Genomic DNA, 16097 nt, shown 5'->3' on the forward strand with positions numbered 1-16097 from the left:
GTTTGCTTCACATCTCCCTAAAGCTGAAGGAATAAACCACTCCATGTGATGAAGAGGCGACACTGACGCCTCGCTGACGTTGATTAATTTCCTTTAACAGCATGCCCTTAAGTGGTTGTTTCCTCTTATACTGTAAAATTAACAACTTTTTATCTGCTTATTGTTACGATCCGGTCTGTAGTATGTTGGGAAAAACAAGTTCCTCTAATCACGTCCGTTATAGCAGCTATAAACAGTCACTCAACCATCCCTGCCTGTCTCGTCTCTTTCTTAAAGTTACCAGGTTTATTAAGGCTGTTAAACTTCTCAGTCCTTACTGTTACAACGCGCTGGCACCGGAGATTCCTTCCATAAATGCTACAATAAACACCTTCGTTTAGGTTTCCTTCTTTCGTTCTTTTATTTATTTGACACGTCCACGGTACGTTACACATGAGCTGTTATTGTAGAAACGATAACGCATCACAACGAGCACTTTAATAAATAATAAATCTACGCTACCGTACATTAAACTGCTGTTATGGAAAATGTATCCACTCCTTCCAACCAATCACAATCCAGGATTTAAAGAAGATGATCATGTGATGTGAAAAAAAAAGACAGAACGCTTTTAATTATAGTTTTATTCAGACTTTGCTAAAGTGCCAATGCAACAAAAAAAATTAATTCAATTAAAGGTAATAAATAAAAACTTGACTTTTGCTTTTATATGTTTTTTCTCTCTCTCAGTCCCAGGTTGAATAAGGACATTATGAAAACTAAACGTCGTCTCATATTCATTTCTCTTCCATGTCATTGAGCAATAAAAAAGTTATAAATGTGGAAAAAGTTATAAATAACTTCCTTCAGTTGCGTCGAGGCTAACACACCTACAGCGAAGTCGTTCAGAGGCATACGGTTCGGGAAATACCGCCCCCCACCCTCACACCTCCCCCCCCCCCCCCCCCTTCAACCCCCAACCCTCCAGATGAGCGTCATGTGTGCTGTCATTTGGAGCACGGCTCTGGCTCGACTCGAATCTCGATGTCCCCGTGCCAAGGCACGTTTTTCCGCGAGTGCTGAGTTCCCCCGGAGCGTTCCTAAATGGAGTCCAGCTGGTGGTGCGGCGTATTAGCGGCGCGCCATCGTTCACCATGCTCGGCTGCCGATTCGTTCACAGGCCCGCGATGATAAATGGCGAGGATGTGAAAGCGTGACGTGACAATCACAGACTGTTGTTGTTGTTGTTTTTGTTGTTGTTGTTGTTTATGGCTTGTTTTACAAAAGCCTTGAAGGCTGGACAGGAAGCAGCGCCTCGGTTTGTTGCTTCAGAATCTGGCGTGTTTTCAGGCGTAATGGGGTTTCGCTGAATGTTCATCAGGAGGACGGAGAGACGGAAAGATGGAGACGGTGTGCTGAGAGACAAAGAGGCAGACAGGGAGAGAGGGAGAGAGAGAGAGAGAGGGAGGAAGGGAAAAGAAAAATGGAGGAAAGGAAGATAGAGTGCGTCTCACTCTGCTTCTCGCTCTGGCTAATTGGAGAGCAATTCCACACGCTGTCATCATTAATCACCGGCGCTGTCGGCTGCCTGCCCAGGACACTGCTGAGGCCGAATAAAGCTCTCTCTCACTCTTACACACACACACACACACACACACACACACACTCCCTCTCTCTCTCATTGCTGACAGAGCAACGGGGGACGTCAGTAACCTCACATCCTCCACCTCCATTCCAAACCCCATGAGGCTGAATCCTCAGAGAAGAGAGAGATCAATCAAACAGGTGTAGTCCTGCTGGGGAGAAACTTGTCAGGGACTGGAATTTTCCTCACACACACACACACACACACACACAGGCGACAGGACTGGAGCGTCGACTTGCATATTGACTTAGCTGAAGCCATAAAGAGAGAGAGAGAGAGAGAGAGAGACAAATGGGACAGTGAGATGGATGAGGGATGTGATGAACGAGCGTGAATGAGATGAATCAGTCGAGATGGAGTGCCTTCCCCTCTGTTTCACCTCTCCTCTCCTCTCCTCTCCTTTTAGCCATTAAAGATCCAAAGTCATGTGAATTAACTGTAGGATAAAACACAACGCCGGCATCTCCACCAGTCAGGACTCGGCGATAAAACCAAACCATATCCATATCATGATAAAAATACACTGGGATATTGAGCTTTTATTTATTTATTTATTTATTTATTTATTTATTTAATTTTACTGCTGTATTGTTTAGATTTTTTTCTTAGTTACTGTTAAGTTCATCATTTTCAAATAATTGTTATTTTAAATTGATTATAATACTTGACTTAATTAGAATTAATAAAGATTAATCAAATATTTATTCTTATTTTAGCATTACTATTATTACATTCTTTTTTATTATAAATATTTTATTGACAAATAAAGTTTTAGGTTGTTTATATTTTTAAATTGATCGATGGTTTCACTTTTATACTTTGATTAGATATTTGCACAATTTTAAATAACAAAAACAAAAAAATTATGATTTTTTACAAATAACTTTAATAGCCACTACATCCTTGAGTGAATAATTGTCAAAGAGATTAAAAATTAACTAACCAACTGTTCCATTCATTCCTTCTGTTATATATATATTTTTCTGTTGTACAATTATTTTAATTCCTTTTTTCAGGCTTTTTTACCCCATACACATTCACATCTGATGTTTATTCAACCAACTACAGTATATTCGACTCCAGTGCTGTTAATGTTTTAATAAAGAAATGCTAGTTTTTTCCTGCTTACTCAAGTAAAGGTTCATAGCCTGGTGTTTTTATCAGCGTGATTTGATGTTTTGATTTGATAATTTGCTAAAAAATTTTAGGTGCTTTGAACAAACGGTAAAATTTTGATGGTAAAAATCTATCCTGTTTAACAAATAAATTTTATATTTTTTTCTTCAGATTTTTTCTTTGTTAAAACTTAGAATTTAAAATATCACTATTATTTGAACTATTAAAAAAAAGATATAAAATACATATTTTTTTTACAATAATGTGTAATAGGTCGCTGATTATTAACTTTAAGTTGGTATGCCTTTATAAAAATCTCGGCTCTATTTTACTGCCATTTTGCTAACAAGCCACAACAAAAAAAAATGAAGAAAACACTGTACATGTTGTGCATCATAAAAAGAAATAATATGACGCTGTATTTGTTTTAGGTCACTGGGCCATACCACCGATTACAGCCCGCTGCACTTACACGAATTTAAAGTTACCATTGTTGTAGTTGCCCTTCACCTCCTCTAGGGGCAGCACAAACTAAGCTGGTGTCAGGTCTTCAGTATAGGCAAGGCATTTGAAAGTTATATAAAACATTATATATAGCAATTATAATAATTTAAGCAATGTTTACCCTGATATTATAAGCAATGGTGCCTATATAAATAAGGGTACTAGTTAATTTAGAAATGATTTTTATTTGTCCCATATTTTTAGGAACCAAATAGAACTGTAGAAGAACCATAAAGGAGAATTCTTGATGTACAGAATGATGATACTTGATGATGTTCACATTATAGATCACGATATACATCATATTTGTAATAAATTCTTTCTTTAATATTATATATTACACACAATACAATAATGTATTGCAACATTACTTATCACGATATTGATATCCAGAAACCAATTTTTTTTTTTTATCAGTAAAATCTGAACTTTGACCCAGCCAAACAGAGTTCATAATGCTAGCTTAACAGAGGTAATCTTATCTGTACGCCCTTCCTCTTGGCGTCCTACAAACTCATCATGGTGAGCATCTTTAAAGCCATAAAACCTTTGGTAAGAAGCTTTCGGGGGCAGCGCTGACCTTGCTGGACAAGCTGGACTAACTGAGGCTCTCTGGTGTGATCAATTCAGTTAATGGTCCTGTCAAGTGACACCTGTGCAGTGTCCTCTTCTGTCTCAAGTGCTAATGAACTCAGAGTGTGTGTGTGTGTGTGTGTGTGTGTGTGTGTGTGTGTGGGCGCATGAGAACCCAGTTCTCACTCCAGCCAGCTTTAACAACCTCCAAGATACATTACAGCAATATTACTCCCACTACCACAGCGAATACCTATAAATATTAAAATATCCCTCTAGTCGTTGTGTTGAAGCTAGCAAACAGGACTAGCAACCGTCAACAATAAGAGGCGTCCTCGTGAGGGTCATGTCAGGGACGCGTGATGAATATTTCTCCACTGACTACTCCTGTTGTCGTCGTTAAGCCTTTGTATGACATGAGCGATCCATCAGAGTTTGCAAGAGAGCGAGTTCAGGCGCTCGGCAGGGTTATTACCGGCCTCCCGTGGAGCTGTGGCTATAAGAGACACCGGACTGTCTGATGCTGAGGAGACACAACAGCACTGTGAAGTAAAAATGGGGGTTGGGGTGGGGTGGATTCAGTTACGTATCGTGATACTTTTGTGTGGTAATTCATGTAACACCTCATTAACTTTAAAATGATTCATTCTTAATGTATGGATAAGCGTTGCAGTTCCTCTATAATCCTACAGGTGGAGCACTCCAAACTATTTATGCGACACAGCATCCAGTGGGGCAGGAGTTTGTTTGGAAGTGTAACAAGACCTTAATATCTGTAAAATCATGATACTTACAATACAAATCAAATAGGCAACCGGGTATCGTGATAATATCGTATCGGGGGGCCTTGGTGATTCCCATTCCTACTATGCAGATACAAATATCAACTTAGAAAACTGAGGTTCTGCCAAAAGTTTAACAAAAATACATGTTCATTATTGTTAAAACCTTCACAAATATTCACCAGAGACCTTTTATCCAATGGAATATGTAAGGTAAATATTGGGGGTGGGGTGGAGGGGATTGGTGTTTGTGGTAACCAGTAGATATTTGAGGTGGAAAAACCTGTTGCTTGGGAAAATCTGTTTTACTTAGCTAAAGTGCCATGTTTGAATAAGTTTAGCTTATCGATGTAAACTATTCAATTGTCTAAAAGAAAGTACTTTTAAGATCACTGCGACGTGGCTTCTACCAGGTAATCTGAGCTTTCAAGCCCTTCGAAATGTCAATCATTCCACATTCAAATGCCACAGGAGATAAAAGAACACCACTCATTTTACATATTTTTAAGCAACATCTCATAGCGGGCATTCATCCGGTGTTAAAAGTTTTAAATTCCTACGCGAAATGAGTAAAAGGTTAGCCAGTTCGTCTGTAGCATGATGATGAATGCTACAATATAATGCTATACTTGTACTGCATGAACAAAACAAGAGGAACTAAAAAGCATAAATGTAATCATGTTTTCTTTTATTTCACAAAATAAGACATTCTGTTAATTGTATAGCATCACCATCTTTACATAGGACTCTTACTTGTGTATTGGGCATTTCCCCCATTCACTTCAACTCTTCAGTAATCTCTCCCCAGCTTTCGGAATCAGTTACCATAGAAAATATATCACATCTGTTTATGTTTTATTCTTTTGAACTGTACAAGTACAAAAAAAGGAAACCAAAAAATTGCAAATTTCCAAGACCAAACCGGCTGTCAGGCAAGTCATGCTTGCTGGAGCACTCACTAAAACAAGGACAAAAAAAAAAGTGACAAACCAAAATGTTAATGAGTTTGTTATAAAAATGTTTTGTGGAAATAATGATATCAATCTCTGAAAATATTGTTCTTGTACCAAAGTGACAATGAATGCATTTATACGGCAAATGTTTCCCAAGTACAAAGCCAAGCGCTGGAGAGAAAAATAAATATACTTTTTTAATTAATAAACTGAAATAAAACTTTGATCATCAAATAATATTAAAGGGGTCAGTTCTATTATTCTCAGGAATGAAGCACAGGTTCTTCAAATCCGACAGTGTTCCTGCCCGAGTGTCCCTGTGCTCTAAACTTCCACGGTTCACGGAGGTACTGCCATCCATTCCCTTAAAGCTCCCTTATTGGCTTAGAGCCTTGTTTGAGGATGGTCCCTGTCCTCGTCTTGACCTTTTCCTCACCTTCTCTCCACCTGCACGTCCATTAAGGGTAACCGAGCGCCGATGCAGAGCCCAATCTCTGGCTGTACAGAGCGTATGGTGAGTAGTATGGCGCCGTAGCAGGGAGAGAATGCATAGGTAATGAAGGCGCTCCAGGCAAATGGGGTTTACTGTAGGGATGGTAGCGAGCCAGGCCAAGTCCAGGTGAACCACGAAGCGAAAAGGAGCTTGGAAGAGCCCCAGGGCTGCTGGGAGGCGGCAGGTGTAGGTGGCAAGAAGCGGCTGAGGAAGGGGCGGAAGATTGATAGGCAGACAGCAGCTTTCCGTCCATGCCAGAAAGGGAGGTATGAGTGCGCAAGTGCGCCAAAAGTTCCTCAGAAGTGGCAAAGCGTTTGTCGCAGGGCCCACTGACAGAGACCCAGTTACAGGCATGAGGAAGGGAGTCACTAGGAAGCATGAAGCCGTAGGTGTAGAGCGGGTGGGAGAGAGAGCCGGAAGCACTAGATGTGGACAGAGAGCCAGGATGGAGTGCATGGAGGTGTGGGGAAGGGTACATCAATGGGAATCCTGACTTGAGAGACGAGGATGGATCATGGACACAAGTATTGCAGTTGCTTCCCCCTAAATGGGGCGCATTCGGGTAGGAGAGGCAGTACGGGTCTCGGCACAAGCCTTGCATAAAGGATGGAGGAGACGTGCCAGTTAAAGGACTGGAGCTTGGGTGTTTTGCCATCCCAGTGGCACCCACTAACCCAGACTTGGCAGGGTCCAACCCAGACATGAACTGAGATGGATAACCAGCATAGGCACCAACAATGGAGCCATGGTATCCCAGGGTGGAAGCAGGCAAAGGGAAGACGGAGTGTCCTGGCTTGAACGGTGAAATTGGGGCAACGTGGTTGGAATTAGCTAAGGATGTCTGCGGTGGTTGGGAATCGCTTTTGCTTTCCGGTCGGGGGCTACTAGAGGCACTACCACTGCTGGAGTTGACACTTGCGCGTGCCTGGCTGGAGTTGGCTATCTGGGCATTGTCAAGTCTGCTGTTATCCAAGTCTTTTTTCCCAACACGATCACTACCGCTGCTGCTCTCCGTGCTTGAGTCGGAACTCCCAGTTTTGGAGTCTACACTGAGAGGTTTCTGTGTGGACGGAGACTGCGTCTGGCGATGCACATGTACCTGCCCTTGGACATGCTGGGATGGCGAGCAGGTCCTTGGAGACGAGGTGTGAGGAGAGAACGATGGACACGTTGTGGTAGCTGAACTTCCAGCAGCAGTCCTGAATCCAGATTTGTCGGCTGACCCACCTAACACGACTCCCTCCTTCCGGCATTCCGAGCCGTTTTTGGAATAGGGCTTGAAACTGGATTTATCCTCCAGGCCCTGCTGCTGCTGCTCTGCTGATTTAAGGCCCGAACTAGTCGACCGGCCATCTTTGTCTCCTAAGCTGCCAGACGAGAGCGAGCCTAGCTTAGAGGACGAAGGAGGGTCTGGCTTGCCGATCTGGGAGCACGTCTGAGCCAGCAGAGCTAGCGGACTCTTCTTAGCATCCAGCTGAAAAAGGAAGAAATCAAGAAATTTCAGATTCAATTCATTGCAAAACACTGACTTACAAGTAGTCCTTGGAAATTACATTTTGTTACTTAAGGCACATCCAGAGAGCTTTTACACAAATAAGCTAGTGTTTTCATTGCTACAGCTTCTACTGATGAAATAATGTATACAACCCTCGTTAAATTGATCTGACAAGCAACTCAAAATACCTGGTTTAGGGAACTGCTCTGGAACTTACGGTATGTCCAGGCTGAACTTTTTTCTTTACTATATGTATATCTTTGAACAAAATGAGGTCAAGCTCTTTACACAGGTTGTTTAAGTTTTCTGGGTTCTAGTTTTAAGACCTGGTATGTTTTACTGCTGCCTTTTTATAACCTAGGCTGTTTTTACACAATAATCACAGTGTTGGAATTGTGAAATATGTACTCATGTGGTTTTACTCCACACCCCAACCCTGACACACCACCTGCTCATGAGAAAGCGACCGCCTGTCACGTCAACGGCTTTACCTCCTAATAATAACCTAATGTCAATAGAACACCATGCGTTGATTTATGAGCACGTTTATTACAAAGGATGAAAGGAAAATGTCAGACGTACTTTATATTCCCTAATAAATTAAATAAGTAATAACTCTAACGGTCAGATACGGAGAACAAAGCTGACATTGTCTAAAGTTATAAATAATGCTCCAGTGATTCGCTGGATTTAAACATAGGTGGAAGATGCTAGGAAGGACATGCTTACAGTTAACAGTTAACTTTTTTATGCTTGTGCAGTTTGTTTTGCTCGCAGAAAGTCTTCATTATTTTAAAAATATGTTTTTTTTTACAAAAAAAAAAAAATTAAAATATAAAACTTCTTATATGTAAAATATTTCCGAGATTTTTTTTTTACATCTTTCTTATGCATTTTTTAATGCAACAATTACAAATAAAAATAATTGTACACATGAAAGCCATATTATTTTCATAATAATGCTTATATTATTATTAGTAGTAGTAGTATTAAATGATTATTTTTTTATTATTTTGGACTTTCCCAAAAATAAATAAACAATTACATATTTTGGTTTGAGCTGCAATACTTTAGTAATACATGTAAATTAGAGCCAAGTTAAAAAATATACATTATTACATTTTATAGGATCTTTCCATTAAAAAAGCATAAATAGTAAAATTAATAATGCAAAAGTAAAAATAAAACATTGTGGTAACATTTATTATTATGATAAAAAATATTTTACAATTAAATAAAATCATTATTTTTTTCAGCAACCCTAAGGCTTAAAATTATGAAATAAAAAAATAATATTTTGGTTTTAATTGCAATTTTAGTAATAAATGCTTTTTTCAGCCAAAAGATTACTATCATAATTATTAATATTTATCCAGTAAAACTAAACATAAACCTTTCCCTAAAAGTTGCTATTAGTAGTAGTCGAAGTAGTATTACATTTTATAATATTTACCCAGTAAAAATTATTTTTGTTTCTAATAACACAAATAGTGAAAAGTAAATACAATATTTGCAAACCATTATTATTATAACATTTTCTAATTTTCATCTAGTTATTTCATAAATCTCCAGACCTTTGAAAGAAACGAGTAAAGATGTAATTTTAATTGAAAAACTTAAGTACTAAATTTAAATTACAGCCAAAGGATTTCACACTTATTATAATTGTTATTCTTTTTATTATACCATTTTATAATATGTTTTTCCTAAAAGTTATTATTATTATTATTATATTTTGATTGCTTTAATTATAATGATTATATATATTTGTTCCTGTACCTCGATGGCCAGGGGCGCGGAGCTGAGCGGCTGCAGGTAGTCCGCGTGGAGCATGTGAGCGGCGCGCGCGCTCAGCATTTGGAGAATCCGGACGGGAAGCCGCTTCGCGTGACGCACCGGATCCGAGAGAGGTAGCGGCGGGGCGCGAGCCTGCGCGCGAGGGTCGCGGTCGGGGTGCGAGGCGCCGGTGGGGGGAGGACTCGGTGTCCGCGCGACTCCAGACGGCGAGGGCGCGTCGCTCATGTGGCGCGAGCGTGTCGTCGTCCGCTTCTCACGTGCGTATCCGCATGGCACGTGCGTCCCGAGGCTCGGTGGAGATATCCAAAGTTAAGGAGAAAAGGGGGGGGAATCCGTGTCTCTATGGAAACGATACACTCCCGTGCGCAACTCCAAAAAAAACCCCGACACCTGTACACACACACTTATAGAACTCAACCAACAGGAACAAACACAGGACAGTGCGGCTCCTCAGGAGTAACACGGCGGCAGAGACAGAGAGAGAGATAAAGAGAGAAAATCCCTCTGGTGTGTCCGGTCTAGTCCTCCGGCCGCGCGCGCGCCGTCCTCAGTACTGTCTCCGTGCGCTCCGCGCTCGCGCTGCTCGCTCCAGCTCTCAGGCAGGGCTTCAAAGCCTGCAGCCGCCAGCCAATCACAGGCAGAGTGGGCGGAGAGACTGGTACATGGGGGCAGGACAACATCGCCCACGCTCCTCCCACACCCCCGCGCTCTCTCAGTGAGAAGGGGGGGGGGGGGGGTTAGCGTGACCCAAATACTCCACAGTGAAGTGTGACAACAAACTGTCAGGAATGTCAACATTTACCTCAGAAATTATTAAAATAAGCCTGGATACTACCAAAAGCACACTGTAATGACACTTAGCACCAACTGCTAAAATCATGTCAACATTCCAGTCAAACTCTGAAAAGACAAACAGACAGGGCGTCTCGACTGTTTAATTAAAATTACAAAGTTCCCATTAATATGTGTAAATACTACAGTATGGTTTTTCAATTAAAATATTATAATAAGACGCCTTGCACCTCCAGGGTCCGGGTTTGATTCCCACCTCGGAGTCTGTGTGCATGGAGTTTACATGTTCTCCCTGTGTTTGGTGGATTTCCTCCGGGTACTCCGGTTTCCTCCCAAAGACATGCAGATTAGACTAATTGGCGTTTCCAAATTGCCCATAGTGTGTGATGGGCATGTGAGTATGTGTCCAGGGTGTAATCCGCCTCGCCTCGTGCCCTAAGTCTCCTGAGGTAGGCTCCAGGCCCCCATGACCCTGTATACAGAATAAAGTGGTATAGACAATCAGATGAGTAATAAGACATATTCACAGAACAGGGTAATAATCCGAATGATGCTTGTTTCGTCAAATCACTAAAGTCAACAGAAATAATATAGATTTATACTTATATACCTTTTAATTATTCTACAAACCGACTAAAAGAAGGAAAATTAGCCAGATCAATCAGTCAGCTGGTGGAGATGCTCTTCTTTTAAAATGCTCTTTATTTTTAAATCACAAATTAAAAAAAAAAAATTAAATACCACACAAAAAAAATGGGCCACCCACTTAAAGATGTACTAATAAAACTTTTAATAAATTAATCATTTAGTTTCATATAAACAGCCACCCTATTCAAAAAAGAAAAAGCACACTTAAAATTTTTCTTTTTTTTTTAAATATAAATAACATACTTAACAAAAAAATTAATAATAAATAATAGACAGGTCAGATCCGAACAGACAGTTAGAGGAGTGACTTGACTTCATTTTTTAACTTCCAGAAATGCTTTTTGTTCTCAGGACACACATGGTTTCTTGCACCGTTCAAGTTAAATGCATTGCCCTACCTGACTCCCAGATTCCTGTTTTTATTTCTAAAATCTATTGTTCATTTCTAACAACACCAAATGTCAAAGTGGTGTCAGTTTCCAGAGCTGGAATGTTAATAACTTTATTTCATTACCGCAGGCTGCTTTGCCAACAGAGTAATTTAGTTAACTTAATTACGCAATGAATTGGCTTCATTAGTTGAAGCCTGGCAGAGCGACGGTTAGCACAGGCAGGCTGGAATAGCTTAGCGTCTCCATGCCTTTGATGTTTGGGAGTCATTTCTGGCCTATAATTGTTCACGAGTTTGAGCGGCCTGCATTATTTCATCTTTTGTGTGCTCTGGATACACAAAGGCGTGGCTTGTTTACGGGACGCTCTCTTACTTTTTGGGGGGATTTTTTTTCTTTCCTATGTTAAGAGTAGTCGATGTTCCTAATTAACTAACAAACAACCCAACTAACTAACTAACTGCTCAAACCATGCCCTATTATTTATAGGAGCCTGTCCAAATGATCAACTGCAAAAGAAATGAAATATATTAAATGTTTAACAATTAGCACAGTGACTTGTTTCACAGACATACCACATATTTGAAAACTAAACATGAACAGATTTTTTTAAAATCTCTATATATAAAATATTTGTTTTTGTAACATGCAAGGAAGGAGTCTCCAGCGTCAATGCTTTGAGGTAAAGCATATTTTTACCCTTTGCGGTTTCTCTGTAACACAACAAGCTGTTAACAGGACAGACAGGTGTACGTTTGCTTCACGTCTCGGTACAGTGACATGAAAAGGCGTTCATGCTAAGCCCGCATGCATTATTTCGCTAAACAAACAGCTTGAACACCAGAGAACAACACTTCTAATATCTTATATAAATATGAACAGAATGTTTGCTAATCCTCACCCAGCGCATACACATGCAAATTAACACACACACACACACACCACAGGTGTATATGTATTGTAGCAGAGACCTGAGGTACTTAATTAAATAGTTCAAGCTAAAAAATAGTATAAAAGTATAGAATAGAGTAGTAGAGAAGCAGCTAGCCATTTAGAGTTTAGCTAGCTAGACAGATCCCTAGAGTACAGTAGGTAAGCTAAAAAAAGGAGGTTTATAGAGCGAATACTAAAACCTAGATAGGACTATAGTATGGTTAGATTAGATGACTTGGGTGGCGGCATGGTGGTGGAGTGTTCAGCACTGTCGCCTTGCACCTCCAGGGTCCGGGTTCGCTTCCTGGCCAGGCTCGATTCCCGTCCCTGTGTGCATGGAATTAGCATGTTCTCCCCATGCTTGGTGGGTTTCCTCTGGGTACTCTGGTTTCCTCCAAAGGTGCCCTAAGTCTCCTGGGATAGGGTCCTGGCCCCCTGCGATTCCTGAATACAGGATTAAGTGGTATAGATGATGTGAGATGACTTGGTTTAATCTTTCCTCTTTAAAAAGTTAACAATGTTCAGGTTTTCAAAAAGCCTAGCTCATGTAGTATTTAAAGTATACATGATGTAAGTGAAATGGGATTTAGTTGTTGTTGTTGGCATAGTTATGTTAGCTAGCTAACGTTTATAATATATACATTTCTGAATATAAACTTACGTTTGCACTATGGTTTTCTGAAAAAAGTTTGTGACCTAACTAGAATTGTTTTGAGAGAGCTTGTGGTCAAAAAGTAGAATTTTTTATATTTTTGCAAATCTTGCAAACAACAATGTCAAAAATGACTTAGCACATGAGTGTTTTTTCACAAGTCATTGTTTAGAGTTTGCGATATAAAGCGGATCAGGTAAAGCAGATTGTCATTTTTTTTCTGTAGCTTTATCGCCATCCTCCCGTAACTTCGACGGCAATCAAAGTCTTAGAGTAGATTCAGTTTTCTGGTTTGTTTTTATTATTCGAGGCTATAAACTGAAATCTGTTGCCATCTGTGTCCTCTTGAATTTGCCTCCTCACGTGGCTTTGCATACGTTTTGCATGGTCAGACCTGCAGCCGAGAAAAGTGTGTGTAGAGGAGTGACATGGTTTGCATACAGAGAACGAAACAGGATATTGACCATAAATGCAAGCAAGATCAAGTGTTTCCGAAAAAAAAAAAAATAAATAAATTAGTCATGCAAATCTTGAGAGAAACCAGGGACCATGTGTAGCCACAACAACAGAGTGGAAAAGCAACAAAAACAAATTCTACCTAAGCCTGAATGTAAATAAGGAAACTTTATATTAACTTGCACAGTGACAAAGCCTAAAAGCGTTTAAAATAGTTGTATATATATTATAATGTATAAGATACATTATTGCACAATGAGGACCAGTATCTAAGTCACATGTTGATAGCATGATGTTGTGTCTGTTGTGAATAGCGTCACTGTATGGTGCTACATGCTAACGTACATTCCATGATTACACACAGTACTATAGATACATCTTAGTAGAATTTAACGTTAAATAAACCCCTTCACACTTGTCTTCATCTCCAATTTGCACTTTCATGTGTTTATTAAATTAATTATCTAACGGATCAGTTATTTGTAGAAAGCATAACTTTATTAGCTGCACAAGAACCTGATTACAGCCTTTATTTTTGCTTAGCATAAACTTCTTTCTTACTGTTTAATACTTTAATACTTAATATTAAGTAAGCTAGCCTTCTAAACACAACATGGTTGGCTAGCATGTTATTGAAGCTAACACACTGTGTTTGTTAGCTAGCTATATTAATATAATTTCATTATATCATTATACAAACGTTTTCAATTCAAAAACTGCTGTACAGGCAACGTTCCCACAATCTAAAAAATATAGTTCTTAAAATTATATTATATTAAATTATACAAACCTAGCTAGAAAACATTCCTAGAATGTTCCCCAAACGGTCACAAAACAATATTCAAATTGCCGCCGGGAATGTTATCCAAAACATTTACAAAATCTTCCCCTAACTTTGCAATAACATTAATCACAACCTTCCTAGAGCATTATCCACAACTTTCCCAGAATGTTCCCTCAGTGTCCGCAAGATTTAATAGAAAATCATTCCTAAAATATTATTTACAACATTCCAGGACCATTCCAAACAAACTTACCTAGAATGTTTCCCAAACATTTCCAAAAATGTAATTGCAGAATTTCCAGAACATTACCAAAAATGTTCCCACAATGTTCCCAAAATGTTATTAAAAAGCATTCCAACAACATTAATTACAATCTTCCCGTAGCATTATCAAACACTTCCCAGAATGTTCCCCCAGCGTTCCCAAAATTTAATTCAAAAACTTCCCAAAACATTTATCACATTTTCAGAGCATTATACAAAATGTTCTCAGAATAATCCCCAAATTTTCCCCAAACATTATCCAAAACAATCCCAGAACATTCCCAGAATGTTCCCCAAACAATCCCCAAATCCCCAACAATCCCCAAATCAATCTAAAATGCACCCAGGACACCCCCCCCCCCCAAAAAAAAAAAAAAAAAACTAGACAGTTGAACAGTCTAAGAACCAGAACTCATAATATTCAAAGATCGTTCTATGAATCTAAAATTGTTACCTAGATGGTACTGTAATCTCATCACTAGCTTTTCCTGGCATGCTACTTAGCATTAATTGCAGTTTTATAATGTACACACAATATTATAGCAGCTTGAGCTAAGCTAGCTACTACCCAAAATGTCACTATGTTAGCATTAACAAGGTAACTGCTTAGCTCAGCTAGTGCTGTATTTCATGTTAGTACTGTCGTACGATAGGTTTGCTACAAAGCTAGCTAGCAGGAGGTGAGTTATTATATTGAGCAAGAAAAACATCGAAGAAGATTGCTAGCAAGGCGGCTAGCTCTGTTGCTTCCCAGCTCCACGTATGGTGGTTCGATTCTTGCCTCTGAGCGAGATAAGGAAGAAATAACAACTAGGATGAAAATAGACACGGGTGTTCGAGAACTGCTAGTTATTCTTAGCAGCTACAGAAGTCCAGATGCTTGCCATGTCCTTAGAAAAACATCTTCTTTGATTTGAAAAAGAGCCCGGTGTGTGAAAAGGTGTACGGGTCCAGATCTTGGGTGCTGGTAAAAACAACGCACACCTGCAGAGACAGATGAAAGCCGACACTTACGTGGTTCATGTAATAAATATGACAATAAGACAGAAAGCTTGAACTGTTGACCCGGGGAGGGGCGGAGCTGCTGGCTAGCGTGATGGGGTTTTTTTTGTTTTGTTTTTTGCTTTGTGTAGCGTAACAGCGTTGTGTATTTGAGACTGCGTGCTTAGGGTTATGCTAGCTGAGGGTTTGGACTTGTCAACATCCTGTCATTTACAGCAACATAAAAGAAGACAGACAGACACACACACACACTCACACACTCATAAATGGGCACACCCAGAAACGCTCCCTCTGACTAGCTGACAGATGAGTACAGGCAGGTGAAGTGTCGCAGGTATTATTACAGCGTCGCTGTCTGGATAATTAATGATCCTCAGCATGAGTAATCAGCGACGGTAATCTGTAACACGGCTCCAGCTGTCATGCTGTGGTTGACCGAGGTGTGAAAACCTTCTGAAAAAGAATTTCAGCCTTGGTTTGTCCTTGTGTAAGAGTTCTTTGATCGCAAAACTCGGGCGATTTTGGTGCCACTTTGAACAAAATCATAACCAATGGGAGAAAAACAAACTTACAGCAATTTTAATTTAAAGGTCTCATAAACCTTAGAACAAAACATTTTCATCACTAGCTTTTCTTTTTCTTTTTTTATTTTATTTGGCCTGGCACCAATACCAGTTATATAACATACAGCCAATATCACAGCAACAGGAGCTAACGTACGCTGCAAAAAAATTTCATCATAGCAAGTGAAAATATCGTATTTGTTTACAATTTCTTAATCTAAAAAGAGTTTAATTAAGCAGCTTATTTCTAGAATATTTTAGTAATTTTATGTGTACA

The 16097-nt window shown here is 39.6% G+C and overlaps 1 protein-coding gene across 1 annotated transcript; it reads right to left on the reverse strand.

Moving 5' to 3' along the window:
* Positions 1–5270: 5270 nt before the first annotated feature.
* znf703 (zinc finger protein 703) lies at positions 5271–9881 on the reverse strand. Its single transcript, XM_053480867.1, has 2 exons — positions 9320–9881; positions 5271–7519 (listed from the first exon to the last, which is right to left on the reverse strand). Exons 1-2 carry the CDS (start codon positions 9560–9562, stop codon positions 6011–6013), a joined length of 1752 nt encoding a protein of 583 aa, XP_053336842.1. The 5' UTR covers positions 9563–9881; the 3' UTR covers positions 5271–6010.
* Positions 9882–16097: the final 6216 nt, after the last annotated feature.

The sequence above is a fragment of the Clarias gariepinus genome, chromosome 21 (genome assembly GCF_024256425.1).
Source record: "Clarias gariepinus isolate MV-2021 ecotype Netherlands chromosome 21, CGAR_prim_01v2, whole genome shotgun sequence".
Classification (NCBI taxonomy): Eukaryota; Metazoa; Chordata; class Actinopteri; order Siluriformes; family Clariidae; genus Clarias; species Clarias gariepinus.

Bases quoted from the DNA above. Each gene is read 5' to 3' on its own strand.
- znf703 (XM_053480867.1), bottom strand. From the start codon at position 9,562: ATGAGCGACGCGCCCTCGCCGTCTGGAGTCGCGCGGACACCGAGTCCT. The intron at 7,520-9,319 runs GTACAGGAACAA...TTCCTTTTTCAG, and splicing joins CCGCGCCCCTGGCCATCGAG to CTGGATGCTAAGAAGAGTCC.